This window comes from Dermochelys coriacea, chromosome 1 (genome assembly GCF_009764565.3).
Source record: "Dermochelys coriacea isolate rDerCor1 chromosome 1, rDerCor1.pri.v4, whole genome shotgun sequence".
Classification (NCBI taxonomy): domain Eukaryota; kingdom Metazoa; phylum Chordata; order Testudines; family Dermochelyidae; genus Dermochelys; species Dermochelys coriacea.
In genome coordinates, this window is record NC_050068.2 from 209,344,547 (window position 1) to 209,362,801 (window position 18,255).

Here is an 18,255-nt window from a genome sequence, read left to right on the forward strand (position 1 = left end):
GTAAAGGGTTAAGGTAAACTATAACTTTGTCCCTGTATGGATACCAAGCAAAACTAAGAACATTACAGCACGTTACCTGTGTCTAAAAAAAATCTACCACTTTCTCTGTGCCCACCACTACTCCAAATCAGGACTCCTGTTCATACATTCCAATAGGATCCTCAACATGGTCCATATAAAACAGTACTGACAATGATCAAATTCTACTGGTTGACAGAAATCACAGTGGTCACACTGTGCCTCAACCTCATTACTTACTGTTGCATAATCACAATTAAAGAGTCTAATAATGAATTACAGAACATCCTTAAATTATTTTTCTACAGTTCACACATGTGACCAAAGGAAAATATTCCCCGCTCCCAAAAAAATGATGCAACAAGCTGCTGGCTTCCAAATGGGAGATGCGGACGAGTGGTTGTGATGTGGGGAAGTATCTCCTGAACTCTGCAATTACCAGTTTGGGTACATTTGTGGAGGGTGAGGGGTTGTACACAGCCCTCAGAGGGAAAACAATGGACAGGTTCTGGACTTTAGACAAATTGCCTTGCTGAGGATATTACACAGTGTAAGAGAGTGGAATATGGGTCCCCACCTAGAAAGACGCGACAGCTGGCAATCTGAGACCTGATGTGGCACTCCTAGAGGGGGCCACGGAGCAGCATGTTACAGATGCTATTACCCCAAAACTGTGACAGATGGCCCCCTGGTCATTCTGTCAGTTAACCCAGTGGAATATATACAACCTGCTGATTTTACTTGGCAAAAAGGGTGACATCACAAAGACAAATCAGTGAGTCTATATGAATTTTAAAGGCTAAGCTGTTGATGGGGCAGAGGTCTTTGTGCAAGGCCAAATTAATTTAGCATCTCATGAAGGGGGATACCTAGATCTCACTGAAATTACTACTTCTGGATTATGTCTAGAGTAATACATGCACGCCCTGTCTGTGCAGGAAGGCTGTTGTCACTGCCACATATTTTGTGAACACTCACAACACTGATTCTATCCCAAAAGACAATATACACAATTAATAGTACAGTTTTCTTATTACAAATGTATTCAAGTTTATGCCAGTCTTGTGCAGACAGAAGGCTCCTGAGCAGCCTCTCATTTGGGTAAAATCTGCGTGTCTGACCTAGTTCTGCGGAGAAACAATTAAAAGGAACACATGTAACACCACTTTTTGGAACTTAAGGCTCTGCTAACCATCTCTCTTCTGCTCCTTCAATTTACTGGTCACCCACCTACTTTTTATATGTCCCCCACTTTCCCATGCCCGAGTCTCTCAAAATACTCTCTTGCCCTGCTTTCTTTCTCTCAATATCATGTCTCCTTTCTCTCTTAGGTTCTATCATGTGCAAAACAGGAGGAGCCAGAAGCAAACATCCTGGAAACGATAGATGGCAGCAATCTTTTCTCAAGTTAAATGTTTACAAGGCAGTTGACTCCTGAAATTATGAAGTATTTTAAACAAAATCACAAGAGTGGTGATAAAACCACAAAAACTACTTACTTTGTTTCTACAACCACATGAGAAGAAGGCAGGGGGCTGGGCTCCTTAGGCTGCCTGGGGAGGGGAAGGAGCTTGCTGCGTGATTGCAAAAGCCAGAACTTCTCTCCATGGGCAGACGATAAGACTTGCAATATAACAGGCACAGCAGGACTTGTCTCCAGGGCGAGGGTACAGAGCTTGCAATGTAACAGACAGGGTGGGGTTTGTATCCATGAGGAAGAGGACAGGCTTGTCATATAACAGGATGGAGACTCTCCCAGACTGGGAGGAGGAGGAGTTTGCTATGTAACAGACAGAGGGCGGGGCTCATCTCCATGGGGCCAAAGTTTATTATGTAACAGGTGGGGGAGGGGGGGAGTGGATGCCTCACCACAAGGAGGAAAACTTTCCAGGTGAAAGGGAGTGTGGTGAGAGAAGACACCTGCAATGAGCAGAACCCAGGGAAGAAGATGACACCGCTGCTGTCCTGCATCCTCCTGCTTCTCGTTCCACATGCACTTGCTCAGCATCTGGGAGTCGTCAGAGTCATTCCAGAGAAGGGAGGAGATTACTGCTTCCTCTTCCCTTCTCATTGGGTGGAATCAATGCAGGATAACAGTGGCAAAACGAAATGGCTTCAGCCACATCAGGACCTAACTTACTCAACCTTGTGTTGTCTTCCTTCCTCCTTTGGCGAGGAGGATTGTGATGGTGGGGGACTCAGCACTAGAATTGCCTCAGTGAGGAAGGGTAACTGCAACTTCTTTGAGAACGGCAGACTCCAGAGAATAAATGGAACACAAGTGGTATTAATCCTTGGTGGAGATGCCCCAATATCCCTCACAGGAGGCAGTGGATTGGGCCACAACTGGGGTCACTGTGAGGAGAGCATTACTCCTGTAAATCTGCTCAGTGACATGGACATAATCTATTTATTCTTCAAACACTTAGGCAGGCTCTTGGGATACAATACGGAGATCATGTTCATCCTTGCCGTAGGCACAGTCACAACTGGAGGCTACTGGGCAGGAAACATAGAGAAGAAAAGGCAGCAATACATGAAATGCAGATGCAAAAATGAAGAAGATTTTGATGATGTAACAATTGACCCTGATGTCTTCTTTATCTGTGCAAGTGTAGTGATGTCCTCCTTCATGCTGCTTGCTCTCTACTGCTTCTACGATCACTTAGTGAATATAATGATAGGATTTTTCAGCCTATATGCATCCATTGGGCTTTACAGTTGTTTGTCTCCCTCTGTGAACAAACTCCCATTTGGAGAATACAAACTCCATTTACCATATTTTCACAATGGTCCACAAATTAGGACATTGTTCCTGGCAGGATTTTCTGTCTCCATCACTGTCACATGGATGATCTTCAGAAATGAAGATCAGTGGGCCTGGGTCCTGCAAGACATTTTAGGAATCTCTATCTGCCTTTATGTTTTAAAAACAATCCGCATGCCTACCTTGAAGAACTGCAGTTTGTTTCTAGCTGCTCTTTTGGTCTACGATGTGTTTTTCGTATTTATCACTCCTTTTCTAACCAAGTCTGGGGAGAGCATAATGGAAGTGGCAGCTCTTGGACCATCTGACTCTGTCAGTCGTGAAAAGATCCCCTTTTTGTTGAAGGTTCCAATATTATCCTCTGCATCAACCTTTGATGACAGCCCCTTTACTATCCTTGGCCTTGGTGACATTGTAATTCCCGGTTTCCTGATAGCCTACTGCCACAGATTTGATGTTCAGATGCACTCCTCCAGAGTCTATTTTGTAGCTTCTACCATAGCGTATAGCTATGGCCTCCTGATGACCTTTGTAGCATCAGTATTAATGCAAATGGGTCAGCCAGCTCTCCTCTACTTGGTGCCCTTTACGCTTACCACTAGCCTGGTTGTAGCTCTTCTGCGCAAAGAACTCACAATTTTTTGGACAGGCAGTGGTTTCACAGAGGACTTATCTTGTCCTTCCTCAGGGATCAGCTATCCGGATACCCCAAGAGATTCAAATACACAAGTGTGTCAACAAGAAAGGGAAGAAAACCTGATCAATTTCACATTCAATGAAGAACAGCTAGATAACTCCATTGTAGTGACAGAAGAATTGATTGATCTCAACATATACGTTGAACAGAACTCAGACTTCATGCTATGTAAAGAAGAACCAATCAATCAACATGATGGTGAACATAAGGGAGAGATTCTCAGAGCAGAGAAGAATGAGTCAGACTCTATGATAGAAGGAAAAGCTCCACAAACATACCCAGAAAACCTCAACATGTAAATAATGCTGGTTTTGCAATCAATGAAGAGTCTGCCTCGAAAATGGATCAAAAATGCAAGAACATTCAATCTCAGTGTAGTAATAAACCTATAACATGTAAATCATCTTTGTAAAATGCAGTGCTTTAATGTGTTCTGATATGTGCATGTGACAATTTTGACTACATCTGTACCATTTTGTTGTTATGTTAGAAAGATACAAAGATTTTTTTCAAGTCATTTTATTAATGTTATTTTAAAAAGAAAAGGATAAGCTCAAAGAACAGTAACCACTTTTACATAACTAATTCTAGGTAATAATGATGTCAACGTAAATGAACACACTGAAATAAAGCACTTGTACAACAATATAATTGATGTATAACAATTAAAACAAGAGTCAATTAATGAAATAATAAAAACACAACTATAAAGTAAAATCAAAAGAAAACTAGGCTACCCAGGATAATACAAAAGAGTTTAGGATACAATGTGAAAGATTTTCCTCAAGGTCTGGAAGTTTTCATACTGCCACAAATGACCCAGTCTTTTGTTTTCCATGTAAGAGTTCGCTATTCAGATCCCAGACTCATCTCTCCCCACCCAAATGTTACCCCAATATAAAATATCTGAAGATCCATTTTAGTAAACTGAAGTCCAAACTTTCAGAGACGGTTCAGCTGAATATTTTATTTATATTTAGGCATTTCAATTATGACTATCACCATACTAACTGTGCCTCACAAACATTATTGAAAATATGCTCTACCTGAGGTTATGGGCTTCATGAATAATCAATGGATGAAGTTCTGTATCCTGTATTATGTAGGTCAGACTAAACGGTCATAACGGCCCTAAAATCTATGAATAATCCATATTAATTCCATTTTATTGGTGGGGGAAAATGGAGGCCTTGAATAATTTTCCCAAGATCATACAGGGAATCTACTGCATAGCTGGGAAGAGAATCCAGCTGTCCATATTCCCAGTTTCTGTGCCTTAACCATAAAATCATCCATCCTCCCAGCACAAAGGGGATAGAGCAGAAAAGTGAATTTGGCCTGATGCACTGAAAAAACCCTCTCTCCTCAAGCTATATACTGCAGAATTCTGCATGTATCTCCCCCAAGAAAGCCTGGGAAGCATCCAGATATGACAGATACAGCTACCCAAAAGATTATAGGCCATTATTCACCAAACAGGTACTTAATAAAAGTTTTGTGCATAAACAAAGGATTGTCCAAGTCTGCACAATTTTAAGCCAAGGAACTAGCTGCCAAAACAAGACACTGTAAATCACGTGTGTTCTTTTCTTATTTTCCCATTGTACAACATTTGCATTGGTAACACCAAAGAGTAAATGTAGAACAACTCTGATTGGAAGAAGGGATGGTAATAGATATAAACTCTTAATTTCCACAGTACTCCATGATCAGGTTCCTCCACCACAAAAACAAGCAGAGTTGATGCTAATTTTTCCTCCTGTGAGCAATTATCAGCATAGTCTCTAAAAACTGAAATACACCATGGAGACTACCATCCCATGTCTACACTCAGAAAACCAGCTTGTATGAAAATGTATTAGCTAATATCTTTTAAGTAACATACTGTGTTAAACAACTTAGCACTCAGTGTAGACAGGAACAAGCTATGTTTAGAAATATGGGTTGACCCCTACACAGGGTTAAACACAACCAGCTAACACCTCTTTAATTATAACAATTGTCCTTGTCCAAACTAAGAGAAAAATCTTGTTAGTTAACAAGATATTAGAAAACATTTAGTTAATACATTTTCTAACATGGCACATTTTCCTACTGTAGACTAGGACTTAGAGGTAGTTAAACTGCTGCCACCAATACTTTGTTTCACGGGTAAACAAACAACTTCATTCTCCACAGTTGTCAGTGCAGCATCATTCACCAGCACTAAATTTATTGTTTTAAAAACAAAGAACCAGAATGAGATTCAGCATATAATCCCCCCAAAAGTCAGCAGAGAGCAATAATTTTCAGCCACTGCTGACAGAGCAAGTTTTATACCTGTGAGTTAGAGGTAAAAAGCTGAATCAATTCTAAGAATACTGTCCCCTGTATTCAACCTATATTTCAAGATACCATGCAGGCTATATAAAGGTGAGGTGATGGCCTTCCAATCCAAAACTGGATATAGTAGAAGTTTTCCCCAGCAATCCTCATGCAGGAGGGGAGAGAGACAGAGAGAAGTCTAAATGTAGCCCTGATATAGAACAAGCATAATTCACAATGACTTCAGTGGGAACTGTACTTGTGGGATGAGTTTGGTCCAGTGTGCTTCAATCTTAGCCTATTGTTGTAGCAGGGTTATGGCTCCCTACACAAAAGATACCTGAGAAAAGTGTCAAGGGTTTCTGCATTCAGGTACCTGTGTCCATTGAGGAACAAGTGGCGGCTAAGAAAAATTCTCTTTTGAGAGAGGTGAAACATCTTGAAACAAGATATTTGTAAGCACTAGAGTCTAATGACTAGATAACTAGGGCTGAGGTGACTACTTGTGTAAGAAGTTTCAACTCTGTTGACAATGAAATTGAAAAAGCCTTTGTAAAAAGAACAAACTGAAGAAGGCACAGGCTGCTTCCAAGTCCTGGTATAGGGTCTTTAGCTAGCCTGGAGATACTCTACAGCAGGGATTGGCAACCTTTGGCACGTGGCCCACCAGGGTAAGGCCCTTGGCGGGCCGGGCCGGTTTGTTTACCTACCATCTCTACAGGTTTGGCCAATCACAGCTCCCACTGACCGCGGTTCACCGCTCCAGGCCAATGGGGGCTATGGGAAGCGGCGCAGGCCGAGGGATGTGCTGGCCGCCACTTCTCGCAGCCCCCATTGGCCTGGAATGGCGAATCACGGCCAGGGGGAGCTGCGATTGGCTGAACCTGCGGACGCGGCAGGTAAACAAACTGGCCTGGCCCACCAGGGGGCGTATCCTGGCAGGCCATGTGCCAAAGGAGGCCGATCCCTGCTGTCCCGTAATCAGCTTTAGATGGAGATTCCATGATCCCTGTAGAATTGGGTAACACAGCCCAACCTACTTATTATATTAGCTAAAAAAAATACTGTGAAGCCAACAACTTCAAACCTTCCAATTGTGCAGCTTTCATTTGACGGACTACTAATGTCCACACCTCCTTATGGTTTCCTTACCTCCTGTCCTGAAAGGTAATATGCTGCTAGAAGACCACCAATGAAGCGGATATTGACCTCAAAAACAGACACCTCTGAATTCTGGGAAGAGAGGAAAAAGTAAATGTTTAAAAAGCTCCTCTATACAACAATCAAGGTATTAGAAGAAACTCTTATCATTAGGGTAGACATAGATACAAATCCAAATGCACAAAAGGACTTGTAGTTTGCCAATATTTGGATTCACAAGAACAACCCCCTGGCAAATCTTCACGACAACAGCCACCACAGCCTGTCTGCAGCTCCCTCCTCCTGGTCAGAATCCCTCTCCCACATTCCTTCAGAAGTGCCAGCATCCACACCTACTGCCCACTCACACTGTCCTATGTGCCTCCTCCTACGCTTTTCCCTTGAGCCTCCATAATTCATTTTCATTATCAATAGAATATAGGTACTTGACAGCCCCCTAAAAATGGAACTGTCCCATCTCACTTCAGGGTTCCGAGTACAATGTATAATTTTTAGACCTAAATTATCTGAGAAAATCCTTGCCGTTCATCCACTCACTCTTGTTTTCTGTGAGAACTGCACAGAAACATATGGCAAACTGGGAATTCTGGGACAATGTTAGCTGATTACAGAAATCTTATCACTTCAGTATTAATGATATTCTCATATACCACAATGTTAAAATATATACCTAATGCATATTACATTTAAGTTTAAAAAAATCCACAATGAAAATATATTTGCCCTAGAAGTTAAAATTTTTTTTAAGGTAATTAAGCCAATGGTCTGGAAGGTAGGCCATGCTCATCCTTGCTGTCCTAAATCATGAAATATCTCATTCTCCCTGCCTCCTATTGTTATTTTATGGGCACCAGCATAGAAGTAGGCAAAGGAGAACCCACACCTCACTGAACACCCCCATGCAAGAAAAACACTGAGGAAAAAAAACCCTGACATGGTAAAAGGTGTCAAAAGACAGCCAGATAAGCTCAGGATTAAAGGGTAGCAGGAAAATGGCAACATCTGTAGATTTATGTAGCACAAAAAGACATTTGCGACATCTTCACAAATCCCTGTTTAGATCCCCTCCTCTCCCAAATCACTACATTAAAATGGAGTAAGGGTTGAGTGTATATATCAGTAATGTAAAGGTAAAAATTTACAGGATCTTGCAATAATCCCCAAACAATTCTATCCATGCAATAACCATACAATTATAATTAGTGAATAATCTTATTTGCAGTGAATAATAGTATTTGTATTCCAACATTAAATTGATCTTTAAACACACTTTAATGGACACCATGTTGCGTCACAAAGTAGAGTTAAGATTGTTTGGGTGCCCTAACTGTGCATTTCCATAATTTAACATATTTGGATATCTTTTAAGCTTAACTTTCTGAACTTCCTGTTTTAGGGATAATTACAACCCTCCTGCAATTTTTTTAACCTTGTATTACTGATATGCACACTCAACCTTAATTCCTTCTTAATTTAGTTTCTGTCTGAGAATTTCCTAGATTTTTAAAATTATTAAAAATTGAATACATGAACACTGAATAAAGATATGCCTACACTGCAAAATAAATTTTGTTTTTAATTTGGGTTAGCTAACATGGGGCGCTAACTTGAATTAAAACAGCAGTGAAGATACAGAAACTTGGCTTTTAACTTCCATTTGCAACTCGAGTTCAAGCCTGTCTCTCACTTTCTCCTACTCAATCCTTCAGTCCACTAGCCAGGTGAGCCTGGGACTTTATATCCTGTCCCAAAATCTTTAATTGACATTCATGTCTTCTCCAAAAAAGCCTCTAGAATTTGCATCGTACGAGTTCTCCTGGCATTTAGTATGTGGCCAGCATAATATTTACCGCATTTCTCCATCCAGGTTTGCATTTCATATACTGCATGTACTAGTGTACCATACTATCAAATATCTGAGGGGCAGCCATGTTATTCTGCATCCACAAAAACAATGAGGAGTCCAGTGGCACCTTAAAGACTAACAGCTTTATTTGGGCATAAGCTTTCGTGAGTAAAAAACCCACTTCTTCAGATGCATGAAAATTACAGATACAGGCATAGATATACTGGCACATGAAGAGAAGAGTTACCTTACAAGTGGAGAACCAGTGTTTACAAGGCCATTCAGTCAAGGTGAATGTGGTCCACTCCCAATAATTGATGAAAAGGTGTCCATACCAAGAAAGGGAAAACTGCTTTTGTAGAGAGCCAGCCACTCCCAATCCCTATTCACTAGCTACTAGCCTAGCCATTCCCAGTCCCTATTAGCATGGCAGAAGAGTCCCTATCTCGGGGACTCTCTTTCTGACCCACCACCTCCACGCTCATGATACAGTTCTGCAGTGATCTGGAAGTCTACTTTTGCCATCTCCGACACAAGGAATATTTTCAATACACCACTGAACAGCGCATTGACCCACAGGAACCCTCCAACAACACTACAAGAAGAAGAATTCTGCGTGGACTCCTCCTCACGGTTGAAATGACAAACTGGACTTCTACATAGAGTGCTTCCGCAGACATGCACAGGCTGAAATTGTGAACAAACAGCATCACTTGCCCCATAACCTCAGCCGTACAGAACGCAACGCCATCCACAGCCTCAGAAACAACTCTGACATTATAATCAAAGGGGCTGACAAAGGAGGTGCTGTGGCCATCATGAACAGGTTGGATTATGAACAGGAGGCTGCCAGGCAACTCTCCAACATCACATTCTACAGGCCACTATCCTCTGATCTCAGTGAGGAGTACCACAGGAAACTACACCATCTACTCAAGAAACTCCTTGGTATAGCACGGGAACAAATCTACACAGACACATCCCTAGAGCCCCGACCAGGGGATTCTATCTGCTACCCAAGATCCATAAACCTGGGAATCCAAGATGCCCCATCATCTCAGGCATTGGCATTCTTACAGCAGGATTATCTGGCTATTTGGACTCTCCTCTCAGACCCTACACTACCAGCACTCCTAGCTATCTTCGAGACATCACCGACTTCCTGAGGAAACTACAATGCATTGGTGATCTTCCTGAAAACACCATGCTAGCCACCATGGATGTAGAAGCTCTTTACACCAATATTCCACACGAGAATGGACTACAAGTTGTCAGGAACAGTATCCCTGATGAGGCCATGGCACACCTGGCGGCTGAGGTTTGTGACTTTGTCCTCACCCGTTTCAGATTTGGGGACGACTTATATCTTCAAGTCAGCGGCACTGCTTTGAGTACCCACATGGCCCAACAGTATGCCAACATTTTTATGGCTGACTTAGAACAAGGCTTCCTCGGCTCTCGCCCCCTAGCGCCCCTTCTCTACTTGCACTACATTGATGACATCGTCATCATATGGACCCATGGGAAGGAGGCACTTGAAGAATTCCACCTGGATTTCAACAATTTCCACCCCACCATCAACCTCAGCCTGGACCAGTCCACACAAGAGATCCACTTCCTGGACATTATGGTGCAAATAAGTGATGGTCACAAAAACATCACCCTATACAGGAAACCTACCGACCGCTATACTTACCTACATGCCTTCGGCTTCCATCCAGGACACATCACATGATCCATTGTCTACAGCCAAGCCCTAAGATACAACCGCATTTGCTCCAATCCTTCAGACAGAGACAAACACCTACAAGATATTTATCAAGCATTCTTACAACTACAATACCCACCTGGGGAAGTGAGGAAACAGACTGACAGAGCAAGACAAGTACCCAGAAGTCACCTACTACAGGACAGGTCTAACAAGGAAAATAACAGAATACCACTGGCCATCATGTACAGCTCCCAGCTAAAACCTCTCCAGCACATCATCAACCATCTACAACCTATCCTGGAAAATGATCCCTCACTCTCACAGACCTTGGGAGGTAGGCCAGTCCTTGCTTACAGACAGCTCCCCAACCTGAAGCAAATATTCACCAGCAATTACACCCCACACCACAGAAACACTAACCCAGGAACCAATCCCTGTAACAAACCCTGTTGCCTACTCTCTCCCCATATCTACTCTAGCAACACCATCAGAGGACCCAACCATATCAGCCACACCATCAGGGGGCCATTCACAGTCACATCTACTAATGTCATATATGTCATCATGTGCCAGCAATGCCTCTCTGCCATGTACAGTGGCCAAACTAGACAGTCTTTAAGTAAAAGAATAAATGGACACAAATCAGAAATCAGGAATGGTAACATACAAAAGCCAGTAGGAGAATACTTTAAAATCTGTTGTTGAATGTCCAGAGAGATTGAAGTAGCCATCCTTCAACAAAAAAAACCTTCAAAAACGGACTTCAAAGAGAAACTGCAGAGCTACAATTCATTTGCAAACTTAACACCATTAATTTGGGTTAGAAATTAACAGTATACTAATGAAGTGCATGATTGATATGGGTGTGAAGTTAATGTTCTCTCCTCTGGGTTAGTTCACAATCTGGACACTGACTACAGATAGTGATTATAAAAGCTTGAGATTTTTACGCCTTGCAGACAGTGGGTAAAGCTGTATGCTCTGTGCTGTACAAAGCTATAATAAAGTTGACTGCAAAGTTTTATATTGTTAAAGGTACAGCTGCAAATGTTGTTCCATTATTGTCCTACATACATGTGATGATGCATGGGATGTATGATGTATGTGATGTATGTAGGACATGATGTATGCATGTATGATGTACATAGTTTGCATGCCATCTGCAGAGGATAGCCCAGGAATGTCAATTTGGGGATATTATGCGTAGTCATGGCTGGTGGCCAAGGTTACAAACAGACATTGAGCATAGTTTGAAGGCATGCTCTGTCTACAAAGTGCATATACCGTCTGTTCCTCCGGATCCTTTGAAACTGGTAGTAATAGACAGATCATAGCAGAGAATTGCAGTGGATATTACTGGCCCCCTGATTTCACTGTATGATTACATCCCATTGACTGTTTCAGACTATTACTCATGTTATGCCTTTGCATTCATAATTTCACAAGGCACCTCAGAGGAGCTCATTTCTTGCCTATCTACTTTATTTGCTACGTTTGGCTTACTAGAGAGCCTTGTTTCAGATAACAGGATATCTTATGTACTGTCACAGGGTAGACACACCCCATCACAGAGTGTCTGGTCACGTAGGGTTAGATGGAATGGTGGAGGTGATTTTGCAGTTGGTCAGATCCTACACCAATGACTTTTACTGTAACATGGGGTAGTATTACTTAATAACTAGAGTAGGGCAGTGTGGCCCAATGGCCAGAGTCAGTGAAGTAGCCCACCTCTGTGAGATTATGTGGCCAGTTGACCCATTGGGGAAGAGGGGTGCCACTCGGGGGTGTGGCATCCCGGGTAAGGGAAACTCGGGACCTCCCTGCAACTCCAAGCCCCAGCCCAGGGCCCTGGCAGTAGTGGGGGTGCTCACCACCAAGTCAGTGGGGATCCTCCCAAAACACGCTGACCAGTCTCCTGGTTCGCTTGCCAGCTAAGAGTTCGAGTCCCCTGGGCTGCTTCTTACCCTTTCTCCCTCATCAAAAATTCCCAGGTCCCCTGGGTTTCTGGGGTCCTTAAATGGCTGGGCTCCCACCAGTGCCGTCCTTTCTCTGGGCTCATCGGGCAGCCTGGAGTCTCCAGTCAGGAACTCTGTGAGCCATAGTCCTATAGTCGGGGTTTGTAGCAACTCGCTGCAGGAAGCTCACAGCCTGCATCCTTCCCCTTCAGCAGCCTCCCCAGACTGAGCTGGGCTGCTACCTTATACATGCTGCCTCCAGGCTGAGCATGCCCAGCAGGATCAGAGAGGCAGGGCTTCCTCAACCTGCAAAGCATAATTAACCCTTTAGGGACCGGTGTGGGGTAGGCATACCCCATCACACACCCTGCCTCTCAAGACTGGACCTGGCAGGGGTCCTTCCCCATTGTCCCCCACACCAGCCCAGAAGAAAAAGTCTGCATTAGCGTGGGCCCTACCTGGGCGGTGTAACATGCTGAACTCGTAGGGTTGGAGGGCGAGGTAACATCTCATAATCCGTGAGTTCAAATCCTTCATGGTGTTGATCCATTGTAGGGGTGCATGGCCTGTAATAAGATGAAAGGGGCTCCCCAGTAGGCAATATCATTAAGCCTCTGTCACCCATTTTACCACTAGAGCATCCTTCTCAATGGTGGAGTACTTGACTTCTCAGAGAAATAGCTTCCAGCTTAGATACAGCACGGGGTGTTCCTCCCCTTCTCGTTCCTGCGATAGAACATAAGAACAGCCATAGTGGGTTGGACCAAAGGTCCATCTAGCCCAGTATCCTGTCTTACGACAGCGGCCAATGCAAGTTTCTTCAGAGGGAAGGAACAGAACAGGCAATCATCAAGCGATCCATCCCCTATCTTCCATTCCCAGCTTCTGGCAAACAGAGGCTAGGGACACCATCCCTGCCCATCTTGACTAATAGCCATTGGTGGAGCTATCCTCCATTAATTTATCTAGTTCTTTTTTGAACCCTGTTATAGTCTTGGCCTTCACAACATCCTCTGGCAAGGAGTTCCATAGGTTGACTGTGTGTTGTGTGAAAAACAACGGCCCCTAGTCCCACTTCTGAGGCGTTTGTTTCTAAAATAAAAGGTTTTGAGAAGTCTGGTTGGAACAGGACGGGTTCGTGGGTGAGTCGCTCTTTCAAGGTCTGGAAGGTCCTTTCACAATCCTCCAACCACCGGACATTCCATAGCCGGGAGTTCTTTGTGAGGTAGGAGAGGGGGCGGCTATCGTGGCAAAGTCTGGCACGAACCGTCAGTGGTATCCGGCCAAACCCAGGAACTTCCTTAACTTTCTTCTTGTTGTAGGGGTGGGGGTAGTCCTTCAGTGCCTGTACCTTGTCCACCAGGGGGTGGAGTTGGCCCGCCCCCACCGTGTATCCCAAGTAGGTCACTTCTTTCCACCCAAGGCGACACTTGGCAGGGATTGCTGTGAGAGCTGCTTCCTTCAAGGCCTGGAGGACCGCGGTGAGATGTTGTAGGTGTTCCTCTCGACTTGTGCTATAGACCACAATATCATTAATAAAAGCTGCCACATACTGCTGGTGTGGCTGCAACAGTTGGTCCATCAATCACTGGAACCTAGCCACAGCCCCATGTAACCCAAAGGTATAGTAATGGTATAGACCGAGTGGTGTCTTCTCCCAGGAAGTCGGGGCCAGGGGTATTTGCCAGTACCCATTGGTCAAATCTAGTGTTGACAGAAACTTAGCACTACCCAGCTGTTCCAGCAGTCAATTCATCCATGACATCAGGTAGGCATCAAAGCAGGAAATGGCATTCACCCCCCTAAAATCTACAAAGACCCTCATAGTCTCATCAGGCTTTGGGACCAGGACTATGGGGCTTGTCCATTCATTCCAGGATTCTTCCACTACTCCCAAGGTTAACATCGCCTCAAGTTCCTTCTGGACCACTTCCCACATTTTCCAGGGAAGTAGGCGATGTTGGTTGTGGACCTTTTGTCCGGGAATGATGTCTATGTGGTGGCTGGTAATACTCATCCATTCTGGACAAGAAGATAAAACAGAGGGGAAGTCTTGCACCAGCCGCTGTAGGCTTGCTTGTTGCTCTGGGCTTAAGTCCTTCCCCAATGTGATTGGTGTTGTGCCAGGGGCTCAACTGGTTACTGCTCCCAATTCAGGTTCTGGGGGGCAGGGGGTGATCAGTAGGCCTTCCAGGCCTTCAGGACGTTCACATGGTAGACCCAGAGGTCTTTTAGTCGCCCAGGGAGTCTGACCTCATAATACCCATTGAACAATCTCAAATGGCCCCAGTCATTTGGTGAGGAGTTTAGATTCTGATGATGGCAACAGGAGCAAGACCCTCTCCCCAGCCTCAAAGGTCCGCATCTTGGCCCCCCGACTGTATTGGAAGTCCTGGGTTTGCTGGGCCTGAAGCAGGTTCTTCTAGGCGAACTCCCCAAGCTTCTGCAGATGCTCAATTAGTTGCAAGATGTATGGGGCTGACCCTGGAACCCTCGACTCTTGTTCCTCCCAAGTCTCTTGGAGCAGGTCTAGGATCGTCCTCGGCTGCCTCCCATAAAGGAGCTCAAACTGGGAGAACCCTGTCGAGGCCTGGGGGACTTCACGCACTGCAAACAGTAGTGAGGGGAGCAGCCTGTCCCAGTGTTGTGGGTCATTGTCCACGAACTTCCTAAGCATGGTTTTGAGGGTTCCGTTAAATCTTTCTACGAGGCCATCGGTCTGTGGATGGTATACCAATGTCTTGAGAGTGTGGATGTTTAATAGACGACATAACTCAGCCATCAGTTTGGAGGAGACATTCGTCCCCTCGTCTGTCAATATTTCTCTGGGTATCCTGACCTTAGCAAAAATTTTCAGAAGCTCTGAGGCTATGACAGGGGCCATGTTGGCCTGTAGTGGACGGCCTCCAGGTAGCAGGTCACATAATTGACTACCACTAGAATATACTGACACCCTGTGAGCCGTAGTCCCGTAGTCAGGGTTTGTAGCAACTCCCTGCAGGGAGCTCGCAGCCTCCGTCCTTCCCTGTCAGCAGCCTCCCCAGACTGAGCTGGGCTGCTATCTTTTATATGCTGCCTCCAGGCTGAGCATGCCCAGCAGGGTCATAGGGGTGGGCTTCCTCAGCCTGCAAAGCATAGTTAATTCCTTCGGTGCTGGTGTAGGGTAGGCACACCCAGTCACACGTACCAAAAGAGTTTGAAGGCTTTCTAATGAGAATTGGTACATTTCATTATAAATCTGCTGTGTATGCCAAGGAAATGGGATAGTGGAAAGACTGCATGAGACTCTGAAGTAACATGTAGCTTACATATTAGAGTAACCAGTGAGATACACCCTTGCATTAAGTCCTGCTTTATATGATATTCAGAGTTTGCCTCATGAAAGTACCATGTTCTATCAGCTCTTCGGCCAACCTAGTAGGTCCAAATTGTTTATAATGACAGAAAAGGATAATCCCACTCCTGTATTGTCCTTGAAAACAACTGATGTGATTAGGAAATACACGAGTTTCAACAAGCATATCCATAAGAGACTCGAAGCATTCTATCTTGGACAGGCAGTGTATGTTAGCTGAGGATCTGAAGCATTTTGAATGCTTCTGGCATGATCTTCTGGGCTACAGGCTAAGGAGCATGCCAAATGCATTTACCACAGGGAGAATGCACTGTTCACCAGCAAAATATACTGTTTACTGAAAGAGGAACAGACAGGGAAGAGGATGCTCTTTCTGTGTAAGATGGTGTCATGTGGCCAACTGGGGAAGTTATAGCACAGCAAGAGTGCCCACACAGTGAACTGAATCAGCCTACAGCCCCAAGGTCACTTGATGCCTCCAACCAGGTATCACTGAACTTTTGGGGAGAAGGGAAGGAAATTGTGTGCATGTGTGTGTGCGCACACACGCACATACCTTTGGATGTGTGCTGCTATTCAGGACCCATCGATACATATCTGCTATTCGGACTGTTATGTTTTGTTTAAACCTAACCAGTTCATGGTTATTACATTTGTGTATTGTTTTGTCACCGTTGTTTTGTGTTTTCGGATTGTTGTTCTGGGGTGCATCAGAGTATATACCTTAAAAACTTGTAATAAACAACTGGACTGAAATATTGTAAGTAGTTCATGCACCACAATTTTAAAAGTAAAACCCCTTCTCCTTCCACAACTGAATACTCTGGTGCTATTGTAACATGCTTATAATTTGATCTGTATTGGGGATAACTTTGTACTTCTGCAGAGGTTCTAATATCTCTCATGGAACATTTAAGTATTATCCATCTTTTGACAATCGCTAACTTTTAAACACATTAAATAGAAAGACATCCTTGGTTGGGGGGCCACAGATTTTCACTTTTCAAAACACAAAAAATAAAAAGGAAGTCCTTTGAAGTTTAGCCATAAACCTGAATTTCAGGTCTTTCTAATAAATGTTTTTTGTATCCTCAACCATAGTTCCAACTTAACAACTTCTCCCCCGCTTGGGATCACTACAGTATGTTTTCTCAAAACACCTTTAAAAGGACCAGTGAAATGCAAGAAGATGTTCCACTTACCACACTAAAATCAAGGTTTTTGTCAATCCAGTCTTGTCCTTCTCTGAATTCATCATGAAGTCCCATGATATAGAGAGTATCCAAAGCATCTACTATGGTAGCACCCATTTGCGAATTTCCTACAAGCAAAAAATAAGATTTCTATTAGAAGTGATTATTTCACTGGAAAAAAAATGTCACAGGCAAAAATAAATAGTTGAAGTAGTCTTAGATCTTGACAAGGCGATAGTACCAGGAAGAAATCTCACAGTCAAGAAATTAGGAGCAGCATGAAGGCCCTGGCGCTTAGGTGCACTGCTGAAAGCCACACATTTGGGTATTGGGGGAAAAGGGAGAGTGAAACTTAAAAGACTATTCTTATCTGATTTCCTTACCAGAAGATGACCAACCACACTCTCAGGGAGCCACGACGACTGTAAGGACATTCAACTTCAAATACCTATTAGGGGATTCTTGGACAGGACTGGGGAAAGTGTTTTACTTAAGAGATCATCTGTAATTTCAAGTATCTGTAGGTTTCAGAGTAGCAGCTGTGTTAGTCTGTATCCGCAAAAAGAAAAGGAGTATTGTGGCACCTTAGAAACTAACAAATTTATTTGAGCATAAGCTTTCGTGAGCTACAGCAGTATCTGTAGTAATCCTTTGCACATCCCGACATTTAGCAGAGGAATTACACTCAATTTTGCAAACAGTGATGTTAGTTAATTGCATGTCTTACTTATTGAAGGTAACTGTGAATTACCATCACTGTGTCATATTCCAGACAAAAAAAACTACATTAAGATGCAGTAAAGGTTCCAGATATGTATCAGTACCCTGTAGTGATGCTATGCAACAACTATACAATTACGATTAAAGCATTTTTGTGTTTCTTGTCCCAAATTAGATTAAGGTGATTTTTTAAAGACACATTCAATCTTTTTTTACCTCCCCCTTTCTGAATCACTTCAGAGGAGAGACAAGGTTTCGGTGTCTGTGATTGCGTGTATAAGCCCCACAGTGGGGAATCAAGGGTTAACAAGCAATTCTAAGCCCCAAAGGCACCTGCTGGGCATGCTAACAAGGAAGCAGAGCTCAAAAAGGAGCCGCTCAGTTCAGTCACAGCTACTAGGGCATGGGAGCAGTCCTACACTAGCATCTTCTGCACAGAGGCTGCAGAAGCTTCACAGCACCTGGACCAGAGCCCATGTCTGAGCCACTGAAGGCCCCCGTGGAGACTGGGAACAGGGGATCACGACT

At 43.8% G+C, this 18,255-nt stretch overlaps 2 protein-coding genes across 8 annotated transcripts in view; one reads left to right on the plus strand and one right to left on the minus strand.

Annotated features, from left to right (window-relative positions):
- MAN1A2 (mannosidase alpha class 1A member 2) overlaps positions 1–18,255 on the minus strand; it is a 297,759-nt gene that overhangs the window by 131,842 nt on the left and 147,662 nt on the right. For 6 of the 7 annotated variants that reach the window (XM_038396395.2, XM_038396413.2, XM_038396434.2 and 3 more), the window contains 2 exons: positions 17,017–17,135; positions 6,939–7,019 (listed from right to left, as the gene is read on the minus strand). In XM_038396395.2, coding sequence (XP_038252323.1) covers positions 6,939–7,019; positions 17,017–17,135 — 200 coding nt within the window. The remainder of the gene's footprint in view (positions 1–6,938; positions 7,020–17,016; positions 17,136–18,255) is intronic. The other variant, XM_038396404.2, reaches the window with a different exon arrangement.
- Positions 1,967–3,781, plus strand: LOC119860876 (signal peptide peptidase-like 2B). The gene has a single exon (XM_038415050.1). The coding sequence runs from the start codon at positions 1,967–1,969 to the stop codon at positions 3,779–3,781; it is 1,815 nt and encodes a 604-aa protein (XP_038270978.1).

Coding starts and splice junctions, on each gene's coding strand:
- LOC119860876 (XM_038415050.1), top strand. CDS start 1,967: ATGACACCGCTGCTGTCCTGCATCCTCCTGCTTCTCGTTCCACATGCA.